The 15,152-nt window shown below is 46.0% G+C and overlaps 1 protein-coding gene across 8 annotated transcripts in view; it reads right to left on the bottom strand.

Moving 5' to 3' along the window:
• Ttc7b (tetratricopeptide repeat domain 7B) overlaps positions 1 to 15,152 on the bottom strand; it is a 275,916-nt gene that overhangs the window by 160,345 nt on the left and 100,419 nt on the right. For all 8 annotated transcript variants that reach the window (XM_035445975.1, XM_035445976.1, XM_035445977.1 and 5 more), the window contains 2 exons: positions 13,489 to 13,552; positions 9,758 to 9,895 (listed from right to left, as the gene is read on the bottom strand). In XM_035445975.1, the coding sequence (XP_035301866.1) occupies positions 9,758 to 9,895; positions 13,489 to 13,552 (202 nt within the window). The remainder of the gene's footprint in view (positions 1 to 9,757; positions 9,896 to 13,488; positions 13,553 to 15,152) is intronic.

The following is a 15,152-nucleotide window of genomic DNA, read 5'->3' as shown; positions in this document are numbered from 1 at the left end:
TTTGCTACACTGTCCAAGCACACCAGCTCTGAAAATGTCCAGACAGCTCCAGGTGCTCCAAAACCCCGTGGTCATGCACAGGGTTTGAGTCTCTAGCCAAGCCCTACCTTAGTTCTCTCAGAAACATTGAGATATTCACCTCTAAGAACTTAGGTCAGTCAAAGCTCCATTACAAGAAGAGACTTGTGTAGTGACTAGAGACACTTGATACCCATAATCCTTCTCCTAGCTGGGGTGGGTGCTGACCCCAACTGTTTGGTGAGCCTTTTAAGAAGCCCCAAACACCACTGCGATGTGAAAATGAACAGCTTTAGTGTTTATAAGGGGTTGGTGAGAGAATGGATGTGGACAAAATGAAGAGTACGCGTATTTGAGTCGTGTTTCCAGAGAAAAAGAAGCACTGATGACAACGGACTTCTCAGAAGGCTGCAGGTGTCACGTGCACAGGGGTGGCAGGACATAACCGTGAGAAGCTGCTGGAGCACACAGACCTGGCATAGCAGGAGGGGTGGTGAGTGGCCTTGTAGAGAAGACACCAGCTCTGAGAACAGATGGCCCAGGCTTGATCAACCCCCCTCCCTCCAGCCACAGGGCTATTAATGGGAAAGAAGCAGTGCTCCCAAGGGTGTCTGGCAGAGTGAGCACAGCAACCCTGCGACTGTGACAGCTGCTGCGGCTACTTTGGTGACACAGTGTGGCAGCAGATCTGAAGTAGGAGAGTCCCTGACAGGAGCCTGAGTGGAGAATAGTTACTGAGAGTGAGGCCTAGGCCAGCCCCCCTTTATTTTTGGAGTCAGAGGAAGGGCAGCGAGGCTTGGAGAGGAATGTGGGTCAGATATACACAGCATCACCTCCACGGTTACAAGAGAAGATGAACATAGCAGCAGTATGATGGCTTTCCAGGATGGACGGACACTGACACCCTCTGAAGCCCAGGTGACACTACTTTCCAGATGCCATGGACATGTAGCAGTAGATCCCTTAGAGGCTAGAGAGTACCTTCATGTGAGTGGCAGCCAGCATGTTACCTGCAAACTCATTTCCTGCTGGAGTAAGGGCTTAGGCTTTCTCTTACTTTGGCTTCTCATATGAAGCCATCTTTGAACCGTTCCGGGAACGAGCTGCTCTTCTGGCATAAGAAAGGGATTTAGCAATTACCTTCCTTGTATATAAACCCAATTACACCAACTGGCTGTGTGGCAGTGACAGCTGCACAGTACCACAGGCAGGAAGAAGTCAGGACCTATTCTGGGAATTCAAGAATGAGACTCAGGATCCAAAAGCCATGGGAGAAAGGGTAGAAATAAATAATCAGATACCTTGCACACTTGGCTTGATGCCCAAAGCTGACACCTATCACCACTAAGAGAACAGTACTACCTGAGCTCTCTTCCTTTTCCTTGTGGACTGTTCTCACTGCAGCGATCCTTCAGGGCCCTTAACCTAGGAGGCTGTTATTTCTTGCATTGTATGTATTTATTAAGTTGATAATTAAATATCATTAATGTAATTCTTTGTAGCTGTATAATAACACATTAAAAAATTAACAAGGCAGACAAATGATATGCTGCTTCTTTAGCAATGAAAACTTTCCTAATACACACACCGAATACCTAACCATAGGATGTGTGGAGATCAAGGTAACCTGGTCCTATGCTTACTTTACAAATGTGTGGATGAAGACCCAGAGAGCCAACAAGACCTGTGAGGTCACACAGTGGCAGAGTAGAAGTCAGAACCCAGTTCTCACGATGCTCTTATTTCGAGGTTAATTAAAATTAAAAGTACAAATTAAAATGGAGTTTGAGCAGTCTGCTTCAGAGAAGAATGGGTCCAGGAAAAGCTTGTAACAAACAGAAGCCTCCCCTCTGGATGTGTGGGAAAACATACACAATGTCAAAACTCACTCAAGTTTCCTCCCCTTCATTTTGGAAATAAAATACAGGATATCTTTGCCACCCCCCCAACTTCTTCTTTTTTTTTTTTTTTTTTTTTTTTTTTGCTTTCAAACAGTAAGGCTGCTCTAGGCAGAGGCTCACTAAGTTTCATTGCTTTGGAAAAGCCTAAGTTAAAGGCCATTATTGCCTCTGGCCACAGTGAGAATAGAAAGTGAGGTGTTCTCGTCTGGCAGTCAACCTTCTCAACTCCATGAAGCAGCTTGACCAAGTGTGCACAGGAGCAGAAGAGCCTCAGTTCCTACTCGAATCCAACACCCTCTGCTATGATGCTAACACAGTTGCTCTTTGTTGGCCTTGCAAAAGGCACTAAATTTAGTTCCGTTCCTCTACCTCCTCTCCTCGGTTGCCTTTCCCCGTCTGATCTTTGTTATTAGCCGGCTTGGAACTACGGAGAGAAGTAAGGGGCCAAGAGTATGGTAGGCCAGTGGCATACAGGCCAGTGGGATACTACATACAAAGCAAATGTACATCAAAAGCTTAAATAAAGGAATAAATTTATAAAGAGAGTGGGTCCAAATGATCAGCTCTCCTAAGGAGAGCCACAGACAAACGAGAAAGCACTATGAAGAGCGCAGGTGAACTCTGGAGACTCTAGAGTTGGTAGAATTTCTGACAGGACTGAAGGAGAGGTGATTAAACCATATCCCAAGACCCTGTCTTTTTTGATGCTTATTTGCATAAGGCTAAAAGCACACAGGCTGGTAGAACAGAATAAAGACCACAGACATGGCCAGTATGGTTTCTGCAAGAGTGGTGAGTCTACTCAATAAGGGAAAGAATAATCTCTGCAACGAAAAGTGTTGAATTACATGATTTCCGCACTCAAAACAATAGCCTCTGCCATGGGTAGCTCTGATTGTCCACTTGACACAATCCAGAATCACCTGAGAGAGGGGCTCTGAGAATGTCTGGGAGGGATTATCAGGATGACACTGAGGTGGGAAGGCCCACCTGGCTGCCATCATTCCCCGAACTTCTGGGTCATGGAGTGTATAAGACTGGAGAAAGGGGGCGGAGCACTAGCATACATTAATTCCTTGCTCTCTGCTCTTCACTGTGGATGTAACGTGACCAGTTCTCCTAGGGTCCTGGTGATGTGACTTCCCTGTTGAATGCATTCTAACCTGTGAGTATAAGCCATATCAACCCTTTCTCACTTGAGCTGCTCTTGTCAGGGCATTTCATCACAGCAACAGGAAAACAAACTAAGACATCAAATCCAAAATCCACCCAGGGGAGCTTAATAGCCCTAAGTACCGGAGCAAACTCCCCAAACCTATTAGGGTGAGTTGAGGGGGTAAACTGTCATGATTTGGGATTTGGCACTAAACCAGTGGATCATTAGAAAGCCACCAAAGCTTGAGCAGCAGAAGAAAATACACAGGGCTTAGTTAGAATCAAACCTGGTTCATTAAAGGACACAGTTGAAAAAGTGAATAGAAAACGTGTAGACTAGGAGAAATATCTGCAAACCGTATCTGATAAGAATTTATAACACATTTTAAATAAAGAACTATAACAATTAAAAATTAACAATTTAAAGATGGGCACAAGGCTTGAAAGATCATCTATTCAAAGAAGACATACAGATAGACAATAAGCATATATATGTAGGAAAAGATGTTCTGTGCATTAAGGAAATGCAATCAAATTCACACTGAAATACCACTTAATACTTACCTGGGTGGCTATCCAAGGAATAGATATTGTTGAGCACAGGAAATTTGGGGTAGAATGTGAAATGGGAAGGCCACTGTGAAAAACAGATGGCAGTTCCTCAAAAAGTTCAACACAGAATTTCCATATGACTTGGCCGTTCCACCCCTAGAGAACTGGGAAGAGGAACCCAGGAATGCTGGAGTTCTGCTACCCCACAAGGCTGACTTATGAAGACCAGCTAAGTAAATAAACCAGACATAAAGGGTACAGATTACATGATTTATTTTATGTCAAGTGTTAGAATGTGGAAGTGTTCATGATGTATTTACCACAGCCAAAAGAGGAAGACAACTAACACATCCATCCATGAGTGAATGGATAAACAATATGTGACAGCTTTGTACAGTGGAACATTATTCTGACAAAAAAGGGATGAAGTTCTGATAATATGCTGTCAGATGCACTATCATAACAAGGCTGAATCTTAAAAACATTAGCTCAGCCAGGGCATGTGCCACATGACTTGTTTATACCAGGGTACCTGAAATAGGCAAATTCACAGGCAGAAAGATTAGAGGTTTCTGGTGTGTGTGTGTGTGTGTGTGTGTGTGTGTGTGTGTGTGCGCGCGCGCGCGCGCGCGCGCACACGCGCGCGTGCATGAGGGGGATGGGAACTATTGCTAACTATGTGCAGTTCTATTTGAGGTAATGGATAAGTTTGGAAAAGTGATGACAGCTGCACAACAGTGTGAATGTTGTTAAATATTTATGAATTGTGCCTTTCAAAGATTAAGACAGCATACTATTTTTTTTAAAGAAAAGAGCAAAAACAAAACATGAGGCAGTGTACACCTGAAACAGTCTTTCTCGAAACTGGTGCACACTGAGGGTTTCAGCTGCTTCCGCTGCTCCCAGGAGCACTGAGGAGAGGAGAGAAGGCTTCTGTGTTGGGGAGATGGAGACCCCAGCGACTGCACCAGGGCTGAGATTCTCTGGGGCAGGCTGTCGTACAAAAATGGATTTGATGGCTCTACCAGGTTGGTTCAGAAAGGTAGAGCAGAGTTGAGATCAACCTAGTGGCTCTGTCCCAGGCAAGGACCATGTCTCCTAAAGCTTCCTAATTCTCACTAAGTGGCCCCTAAAACCTTGGTAACAGTCTGAGAAGATGCACTCATTGCTCTTCTAGGAGAGTATATCTCCAAAACCCAAGAAAAGCTGAGTGGACACTGGCTGCAGAACACTGGTCTTTTAGCAAGGTCTCCCTGGGCCCACGAGAAGCTGACTGCGCCCTATGTTTATGTCAATACTGTCTGCACTGGCACCCTCACACATCGCCATTTTACTTGGGTGCCCAGGGTAAGGCAGGCTGCAGCCAAGCCCTGAGGCCCCTTAGCTGATGGTGGCCCACTAAGTAGGGTTGGAGGTGGTCAGCGTTTCCAGTCCCCTGATATCAGAAGTGTTTAGACTGGGGAGGCACAAACATCATTTTGGTAGAGTCATTAACCATACAGTTCTACCCACAGAACTAGAGATTTACCATAAACACATGAATATGAGTTCAATGGAAAGATTAAAAATATCCCTTCTGTCGTTAAAGCTGCCATGTCTATGTAGGGGGAACACACACCATCTCCAAAAGACCCCATAATATTCTATCAAAGTGGAATTGTTAATAGTCAGACTCCAGAAACAAACCTCCTTAGCAGCTTGGGTTCATTCTGAAAACAGGGGAAGCAGAGCTCCTGGCTTCACTTTTAATAGAGGGATTGTCATGCCAACTAGGGCTGCTGTTTAAATTGAAGGGGAGAAAGGAGCGTTCCTTCCTACACAAACTTTTCAGCAGGGCTCACAATTAGTACTGAAAAAACCATGAAAGCTCAGCACTGGAGCAATGGTAAACACGGTGCTCATATTTAAAATTGTCAGAGAAAGGCCATGATAAACCTCGCTTTCTTTCTACTGTTTCACTCCTCATGCCCACTGGAAGGGTAAACAGGGCCCTGAAGAAAAGAAACGCTGATGTGGGTACATGCTAAGGCAACCAGTCTTAAGCTCAGAGAGCAGCCCTCCCTCCATCTTGAAAAAGCATTGTGAAAGAAAGGGGCACAGAGGGAACAATGCCCCCTGCCCTGCTGTCAGATTTTCAAAGCCTGGGTCTCTACAGTGTCTTCAGGATATACCCGCTGCCTGAGGGTGCCAGTGACAGGAGAGGGGACCCACTCACAGCAGAGCCACTATCTTCTATTTTCCTGGTGCCTGTGGGCCCTGATTGGCCAAGGAGAAAAGCCAAAAGGAAGGAAAGCCTATTCTTGTGGATTTGAGGCTGGTTAGGAACAAGAGGGAAGGCTCAAAGACAAAGCCTCTTCCCTCCCAAAGGCCTGGGGCAGTAGTGCTCTGAGCACAAAAGGAAGATGCCACACTGTTTCTGGGCACACATGGCCAGCTCACTGATTGATCAGTCAGGGCAGATGACTGTTAGAGAGGGGCCCACACCAACCCCTACATAGCTGTTTCCTTCTATATGCCCTCCAGGGTTGCCATGAAGTATGGGAGTTAGCACAGAACACAACACTGGCATGCCTGATGGTCAATCTGATAAATGAGATGGCCACTAAATAGCCCAAAAGCAGGCAGACCTTTCTTGTTTTCTCCTTTCAGAGCAGGATGGGGCAAGAATTCATCACACTGCTCAAAACGGCCTGGAGAGCAATAGAGGAAGACACCTGATGTCTTGTTTTGGTGTCTGCATGAAGGTGCACCAGCATTATTCATGTGCATGCATCACACACACATAGACACACCGACACACACCCCCCTGCCTACCTCTGTCTGAGTCATACATAAGCATCATCCCCATTTTACAGAAAAGAAATGGAGACATGGTTAATGATGGCTTAAGATGACACAACTGTGAAGTGGCAGACCTAGAACTCAAACCAAAGTCCTCTTACTACTGAGAGGTAGCCTGGGTTTCAGGGTGAGGGAGGCAGGATGGGCAGCACACCAGTGTGAGAAGAAGCTAGGAAGTTAGCTACCATAAAATGTAGATGTCACTATCCTATGTGGGCACACACACACACACACACACACACACACACACACACACACACACACCATTGTCACAGGTTGTTCTTCATAAAGATTAAAGGTGTCTCTAAGATGCGGTGGTCAGGCAGCTAGCTCAGGATTTCTGGACTCTAAGTGACTATTATTTTCTTGGTTTATATGTATTGCTTGATTCTTCAAGGAGCATGCAGAGCTGTTGCTTATGACAGAAAGAGAAACATCCAGGCAAAGTTTGATGTAAGAGGAAAGGAGAAAGAAAAAAGGAGAAGGGGAGCTTTGAGGCTTTCTAAACAGAAGAGTGGAAATCCATTCATGAACATTAGAGGCAAATCCAGCTGCCCTCGTGACACTATTCCAATCAGCTGAAGGCAGAACCAACCCAAGCCCTGAGCTCCAAAGCAAGTTGTGATATTATTCATCCATAAAACGAGTGAAATGTTGAGACAAGTTATGATGTCTGTAACCTGTAAACAGCTGTGAGCCACCAGGTGCAGGTGCTGGGAACTGAACTCTGGTCCTCTGCAAGAACAGCATGTTGGACCATCTCTCCAGGCCAGACCTTCCTTGTAGGATGATAAAATGTTTAGGAATTAAAGGTGATAGTTGCTGCTATGGCTTTGGTGTGTATAAGGGTATATTGCAGTGACAGTCTCAGTGTCCAGGATGGCACTTTGGTGTATAGGGTGTGGGCCTCAAGGGACCAGGCCAGGATGCAGTTCTCATGAACCTTGTGAGTTCTTAAATGGGGAGACATGCAATGAAAGAAGCAAGCCTTGCCGGGCATTGGTGGCACACGTCTTTAATCCCAGCACTTAGGAGGCAGAGGCAGGTGGATCTCTATGAGTTCAAGGCCAGCTTGGTCTCCAGAGAGTGTGCCAGGATAGCTACACAGAGAAACCCTGTCTCGAAAACTCACCCCCCCAAAAAAAAAGCAAGCCTGGCCTCTCCCTTCCTTCCTGCTCCTGATCTGAGATGCAGCCTTGTGCTTGTTCTCGAAGGCCAGCTGCTGTTAGGTGACAAAGCCAAGCAGTGGCTCTCTCCACAGAGGCTATGTTATAGACTCTGAACCTCCAAGGCTGTAGGATCAAGCAATAATCCTCTTTTCATGGGCAGCCTGTTCCAGGAATCTCATTATGGCACTACAGAGCCAACACAGCAAAAATGCAGTGCCAGAGAAGCACCACTAAGTTTGATATGTGAACTCAAATGATGTTCCGCTCCTGTTTTAACTAGAAATCTTGAAAAAGTAGAAGGGTAAGTGAGAACAGCAAAAACAAGTCAATGAAATTCTAGAAGACCCCAGTAAATGAGGAAATGGGCAAGCAGGCCATTCTGAGATGTTATGAAATGGAGGGCGGGCTCTTGCTTAGCAGAGGGTGGACTGCGCCCCCTCCCCTGAGGTACCATGGAGCCTTCATCTTTCTGGTATGGCATCAAACTGCTCATTAGAAGACCTGAATCAGTGCAGTCATTACATTTGTAGAAAAAGTCCAAACTACCTGTAAAAGGTAGGAAGAGACCATGTGTCTACGACCTTTATCACAGGATGTGTGTGTGTCTTCCTGATCAGCCATATGTACAGTAAGCTCTTGTTGCTCACCCTTTACCTCTAGACTGGTCACTGCTAGTGTATAGAGGCAGATCTCACTCAGAGCTGCATTCCCAGCCCCACACAGCCCTTGGTACTGGACAAGTGATAATATATGTATATGCCAAAAAAAAATTTTATAATTCTATCAATTGATTTATATCTGCAACAGGCAAAACATGGAGATGCTACCAAGTCCAAAAGTCTCTGAGGGACATACAGGCCCAGGGAACTAAGGGTCCCATAATGGGGACTGGAAGGTGTAGGGAGACACTCTAGCCCCGCCCAATAGTCCTGGGACAGGTTCCAGGTGGACCCGGGACTCGCCCATAAGGGCGTGGTGAAGGAAAGCCAGGGTGACGTAAGGGAGCTTCTTAAGGGGCTGCACGTGGGGACCCTGGCCCCCTTTTTGTTCTGGCCGCGCTTGCTGGGTTCTATAACCTATCTCTGGCCTGTGTCTTGCCTTGGTGTCTTTTTGAATAAAGAGACTAAAATCGTACAGGAAGGCTGAGTGAGAACAGCCCTAGGTCTGAAGTGGGTCTCACTGCATTATGGGGGATTTGTTTTTCAGAAGGCTGAATAACCATTGGCCTGTACAGTCCACCAAACCACAGACTGAAAACAGGGTTAAGCCACACATGCTCATGAGTTCCCTGGGCTCCTGCCTAATGTGGTGAGGAGCACAGGCTGGAGGCTGAGTCGAGCTCTGGTCTGAGTTCAGCCAATCTGTTACTGTATTTCACTCCCTGTCCTCGTGCCCAGAGGCTGTTGCAATGGGTATAAATTTAGAAAGGGAAAGATAAATAACACAGAAAAGTTTATTTTAACAAAATAGGTTGTTTCTGTCCCTCTTTTTCTGTTTTGTTAAAAGAAAGATAAGTTGGTCTCCTGACTTTTTTAGCCTCCTCAACATGAAATTTGGTATTCTGGGCAGGAGCTTAATAATGCATAACCCCAGCTCAGATGAACTAACTCCACTTGAAACCAAAACATCACATGTCTGTCCTAAGTGTTTCCTAGCAGAGGGGATGAGAACATCACGGCCCCTTGCCCAAGACCTGGAATCTACCAGTCCACTTCTGAGCAAGTACAACCTTCTAAACAAAGACAGTGACTTTCTGGCATGGAAGGATTTCTACCAGCCAACCTCGTGGTAAGTACCGGGAACTGCACGTCATCAGAAGTTGCACAGCCATCGTTTAAACGAAACTGTTTTCTAAGGAAATCAGAGAGACACCGGTTTGGAAAGCGCTGCCCACCTTCCGCTTGCAACCTGCAGATTCCAGTCCTCCAACAGGAAGAAGCTCATCATCATTTCCATCACAGAACTAGGAGAGCAAAGTTCAGTAACTGGTCCAATGGCATATGCCACTGGCAGAAGGGACAAAGCACCAGGTTTTATGGCCCTTCCCCAAGTCATCTTGACTGGAAAAATGTGCCCCCACCCTGCCCCAACTTGGAAAACAGCCAGATTTGGCAGCTGTACCTCTGACAGCATCTCATACTGGCCTCTTCTTCCGAGAGCAATGGTCAGTAAATCATAGACCACAGACGCGCTTTGCAGGCTGATGAGGCGGTCGCTCTTGTGCTCAGGAATCCTACTTAGCACAGCATCTCGGTTGGCCTGAAGATGACATAGAAGAGAGAAGCAGATGGTAAGCTAGCCTACAACCCACTATTGCCATGTGGCATGGAGGCCACCTAGGCTCTCCTACTCCACAGGGAAGGTATGAGTAACAGACCTGTCACCTCAAGTCATATATCCAAAATCCCCAGAGCACCACAGATAACTCAACATTGACTCAACATTGAAGGCCAGATGTGAGCCTGTCAGCAGGTGTTTGGAGGAAGCCCTGGGAGGCTGGCAAAGTAGAGAGCTTGCCTGGGCCTCAGCCCACAGCAGGGCTGCACAGTCACAGCATCCTTCAAGTGAGGCCCCCCATTGTGTCTTTCTGTGATCTGCCTTCTAGTCTATGCTGAGGACCAGGAGAGAATTCCCAGCTCTGTGCTTTCCATCACTGAATGGTGTCATCAAGATCCATGGTCCCATGGAGGTAATCAAACCTTCCCCCTCGGTCACTGAGTGACACTCAGATCCCTGGATGACACCTCCATGGGAACAGACCTCCAAGACTAATTTAGTCTTCTAAAGGGAAGCACACAACAGATGTACAAGATAAGAAGCGAGCAATTTTCACTTTGCCACAGAGGACTCAAGAGAACATTGCCCAATTTCACATCTCCACTGCTTGGTGCAGAAATCCACCAGAACAGCCAAGCTTCCCCAGGCCATTTATCAAAAAGCAAATGCTCCTACGCCAACATGTTTTCACTGCCTCTAAAATTTAATTTCTCCACAGATTCCTCCAGATACACTGCACAGACTAGATTCTTGATAGCTATCTTGTTTTCTCTCCCCCCCAATAGGGAGTTCTAAATCACTAAAGTTAGATTTCTGCCTGCTTCTCCCACTCCCAGCTCTGCTAATGAACAGAGGTCTCCACTCCCATCTGTCTGAGGAGCAGTGAAAGGCCTGTACCGTATTCCCTTTAAGAATGGTACATGAGGTTCTGGGGTCACTTGTCCCCTAGGCTGATGTTTAATCTTCCTGCCTGACATTCCGAAAGGTCACACACATACCTTCCTCTTTCTAATGAGGCAAAATGCCTTCTTTCTGTGTCTGTCCAAGGCATTTAGTTTTAGCCACCCATCAGAACTTACTCACTTGAAAACTCCTGGCTTTTAAATGTCAAAGCCAAATGAGACTATATAAAACGGGCCGCTTCCTACAAAGTGAGTCATCTCTTATGAAAACAAGCCTGCTTTTGAAGATTTCATTCTAAGTTTTCTTTACAAAGCTCATTTTGAGCCCAACAAAAGACACTCTGAAGGAAGGAGGGCCTGCTGTATTTATTTGCTATACATGTTTTATACTGAGACCAATGCCTGGAAGAAAACAAAACAAATCTACAGACACTATGTGGGAGAGGTTTTCAAGCTATTCCTAAGACATCCTTTTTTTTTTTTTTTTTGAAATTAGGCTACCTTTTGAGAGCTATAGCCTAGAACCTTTGGCAGATCTACCAGCAAGTCCCCAGAAATCTGACTTGGCTGAGGTTATGCAGACACACTTCTGACAATCTAACAATGTCATCCTCCAGGAGAAAAGGTATCTGCTATGTGGGGAGAAGCGGTACACCTTCAAATGACTTCTTGTAGGTGGAGAGTCGGTGAAGAAACTTATGCTGCTAAGTCAAAGTCAGAACTAATAAAGAATAGCATTTTCCCAGACAGCCAAAGAACAAGGCAGTTCCTACTTTGTTCTGAAATTGAGCACACAATTTTCTGTCCTAAAAATGAAAAATCAAAGTGCCAAAGGACACTGGGCGGGGGCGAGGGGGAGCTCCTTAAGGGCAACTTCATGTAGAAGAGGTTTATGGGGAGTCATGTGTTTTGGTTGGGAAGCTGTGACTTCACTTGACTTCACTGTCCCCTGAAGAGATGATTCCAGAAACTGAATAGCATGGAGGCAAACCTGACTGCCTCAAAGGGTCTCAGCACTGACTATCTGTGCTCTTATCACTTCTGTGAAGGAGTAGGTGAGCTGAAGACACTATTCCAAAACACTGACACCACACTAGGACAAGTGCCTTACACATGTGGCCATGTTTTCCAAATTCCAAACTGGAGCACCTGACCTCAAAACTATCACCAGTAACCCACCAAGAAGCTTGGATACCACAACAATCCGGCTTGCACTAAAGAAATTAACTGCCAAGTTGTAAAAAGCCCAGTGCAGCTGGGAGGCCAACTGGAGCTGCCTTCATACACCAGTAACAATGAAGGTGAGCCTTGCTCACTTGAAAACATGGTCACTGACCCATTGCCAGCATTGTCACCCATGTGTCTTCCCTGACACTGCCCAGGCAGAGCAGAGAATATGAATGACACCACCAGGGTTACAAGCTGATGGTCAAGGGAAGACGAAGCAGAGGCAACCTGCTTTCCAGAGAGCAAGTGGGCCCGATGACGTCAATAGCAGCCCAGTAGAAAGCAATAGTAACCCAAGCAGCCTTCTCTTGTAAACACTTGTGGGCCAGTTTGCAGAACAAGAGAACCCCAAGTTTTACCCCGAGGCAAGAGAGTTATGCACACTGAAGCCTTAGCCTCTGCTGGCCACCTCTTCCCAGCACATAGCACCCGTCTCCTGGCCCTCTGTCCACAGTTCACCTCAGCATATCTCTTGCCTCCAGTTAACCACCATGTGGAGGGTGGGGACTTTTCTTATTTTCCTTATGATTCTTTTTCCTCTAAGGTCTGCCTGGTAGGCTAGAAGCCCTGAGGAGGGAGCTACACAATTTACAGACAGGTGTAGCAAACCAGCACACTAGAGCGTGCCCTCTGCTTCCTCTGGCCTTAAGTCCTCATCTGTAAAAAGAGAAAAGCAGACAGGAGGCCCTGTTGGCCTCTAGGAACCTGTGTTTCTGCTCAAGTGCTAGGCACAAACTACTGGCCTGTGGTCATTCTAACAACTTCAGTGTGGCATCCCCAGGGCTTGAAGCCAGGGCTGGCATCCCTAGTGTGATATATAGCAGAAGCCCAAAAGACAAGAAACGTGCAGTTTAGGCAGAAAGTCAATATCCCAGCCAAACACTAAGAGTGAACTTCAAAGGAATCTGGTGGCCTGTCCAGAACAGCCCTGAGGAAAGCAGACCTAGGCCGTGGAGGGCACCTCCTCTGTCCCCAGCCTGAGATCCTGCAGGATCAGGAGCAGGGGCAAGAACAGAGTGAGAGCACCAGGAAGTCCATCCAGCTCCTGTCAGGAAAGTAGAGGGGACTATACCCCCAAGTGACCATCTCTGTACCGTGTCACAACTGGCACACTGAGATGCACAGGCTGGGGCTGCTCTCCCTGACTAACTTCCAGTGGGGACCATTTTCACCAGTTACCTTATAGATGAACACACTAATAGCCAATCAGATTTGACAGAGGGATGATAAGCCAAGAGGCCTCTCTACCATTGCAGGAGAACTCAAGCTGACCAGGGACTCAGAGGTGGCCTTCTTTTCAGAACACCTGCTTTTCCCTCCTCTTAGGCATTTCTTCTGGAAAATTTGCTCGCTAGGCCAAAAATCATCCTATCAAGGGAATGACCACAACAAAAAAAGGGATTCTCAGGACTGAAGGAAGAACAATGGAAATCACATTCTACTTACCATAGATTCACTAATGAGCAGTAACAGCAGCGCCTCTTCAGTGTTTTCTTGAGGACAAAAAATGCTGTGTAGAGAAAACCAGCTTTGGTATATGGCAGTTTTGAAATAACAAGAGATACAGCACTACAAGCAGAAAGCAATGCTAAAAGCATTTTTATATAGGCTCCATGAAAAACATTGGATAATTTGGACACTTGAATTAGCTAGCCTGCTTATTTCTATGGCAATGTATGGAATTAATACATTTCTGCTACACATTTTAGTGGCAAGCTGATGGATGAGAGAAAATGGCAAAAACCTCAGTTAAAAGCCCAAATAACAGATGTACTTATTACAGAGGCAGAAAGTAAAATCAGTCCAGAAACATTGTAAATAACAAGGTGCTTGCTGAGCGTGTCATTGTACGAAGGGCACACGTTCTAGTAGACAGCACCCTTCTCACCAGCCTCCTGCCAACTACTCATCTCATTCTGTCATTCTGATGAGATTAAGAGCAGTTCCAGGGCCTGCACAGTATTTCTAGAACCGAAAGAATTTAGAGAGCTCTCTTAACTTCGACACATGTTTCATTCTGGGGCAGCATGCAGAAAGAGTCTTTCTATTTTATCTCTTGGTGGTTGGCTGAACTCTAAAATCTTGAATTAAAAGAAAGTCTAGCTTTTAAGCTCTGTGTTGCTGAGGATTAGGAAACAATAAAAACCCAAACACACCTCAAACCTCACCCTGTATATCCTCCTTTTCTGGTTCTGTGAGCACTTTTAGGGATATGTAGCCACCCCCCACCTTCCCACCCCCCGTTCTACCCCCTGCCTCTGGAGTAGAATTCTGCACGTTATCACCAACTGGGTCAAACTCAACTTTTCCCCAAGAATTGAAAAGGAGTTTATAATAAATAAAAATAAACTTGGTTTAAAAAAAAAAACCCGAACACTGCCTATTCTGAAGATGACTAAATAAGGACTAAATTTATACCTTCCTAGGAACAACATAACAATCATTTAATTGAGATTTCCTCTCTAAAAGGAAAAAAAAAAAAAAGAAAGGCAAAGTCCCACGTTTACCGGATAATTATAAATCCTGTTCTTTCTGAAGCACCAGTATCCGTTTTACTGCACCAGAGAACCCTGGAAGCAACACAGGAAGTACAGTGCCAGGCGCTCCTGCAGAGCTGCCTGTGGGGATCTCTAGCTCCTGTCCAGGGCCATGCAGGGCTCCGGTGAAGCTAGCCTGGGGTTTGGCCAGTGGATGGGCCCAGAGACGAAACCTCTGGGGAGTCAGCTTGTGGTAAACTGGGTTTTCCAGAAAACAGAACACTTCTGATTACTCCCTGGCCATGCTCATGTGCCATTGGGACCTTGTAAATAAAGCGGTAGCCGGACCCATTTTTCTAATGGCTAGCTAGTCCTGCATTGTTCAGACTAATTGAAAAGAGAGAACCCAAGCCATGCTAATTATGACTTAACACTGGCCAATTCAGCCCATGGATAATCTCCAAATTCCATTTGAACCATTCAGTCTGCTTAAATGCTAGGTTGTGTTATTTTTACCAGAGTTGCTAACAAGCAGTGAATTAACTAGATCCAATTCCACTTCCTGGGCCCTCCCTGTATGGCAGGTGGATGGGCACTGAGAATCTCCGGAGCTGGGGATAAAAGGTGGAGGAA

Source organism: Cricetulus griseus, chromosome 5 (assembly GCF_003668045.3).
Source record: "Cricetulus griseus strain 17A/GY chromosome 5, alternate assembly CriGri-PICRH-1.0, whole genome shotgun sequence".
In the NCBI taxonomy this organism is placed as follows: domain Eukaryota; kingdom Metazoa; phylum Chordata; class Mammalia; order Rodentia; family Cricetidae; genus Cricetulus; species Cricetulus griseus.
Note: the sequence above shows the minus strand (reverse complement) of the source record. Positions and strands in the feature narration are given on the sequence as shown.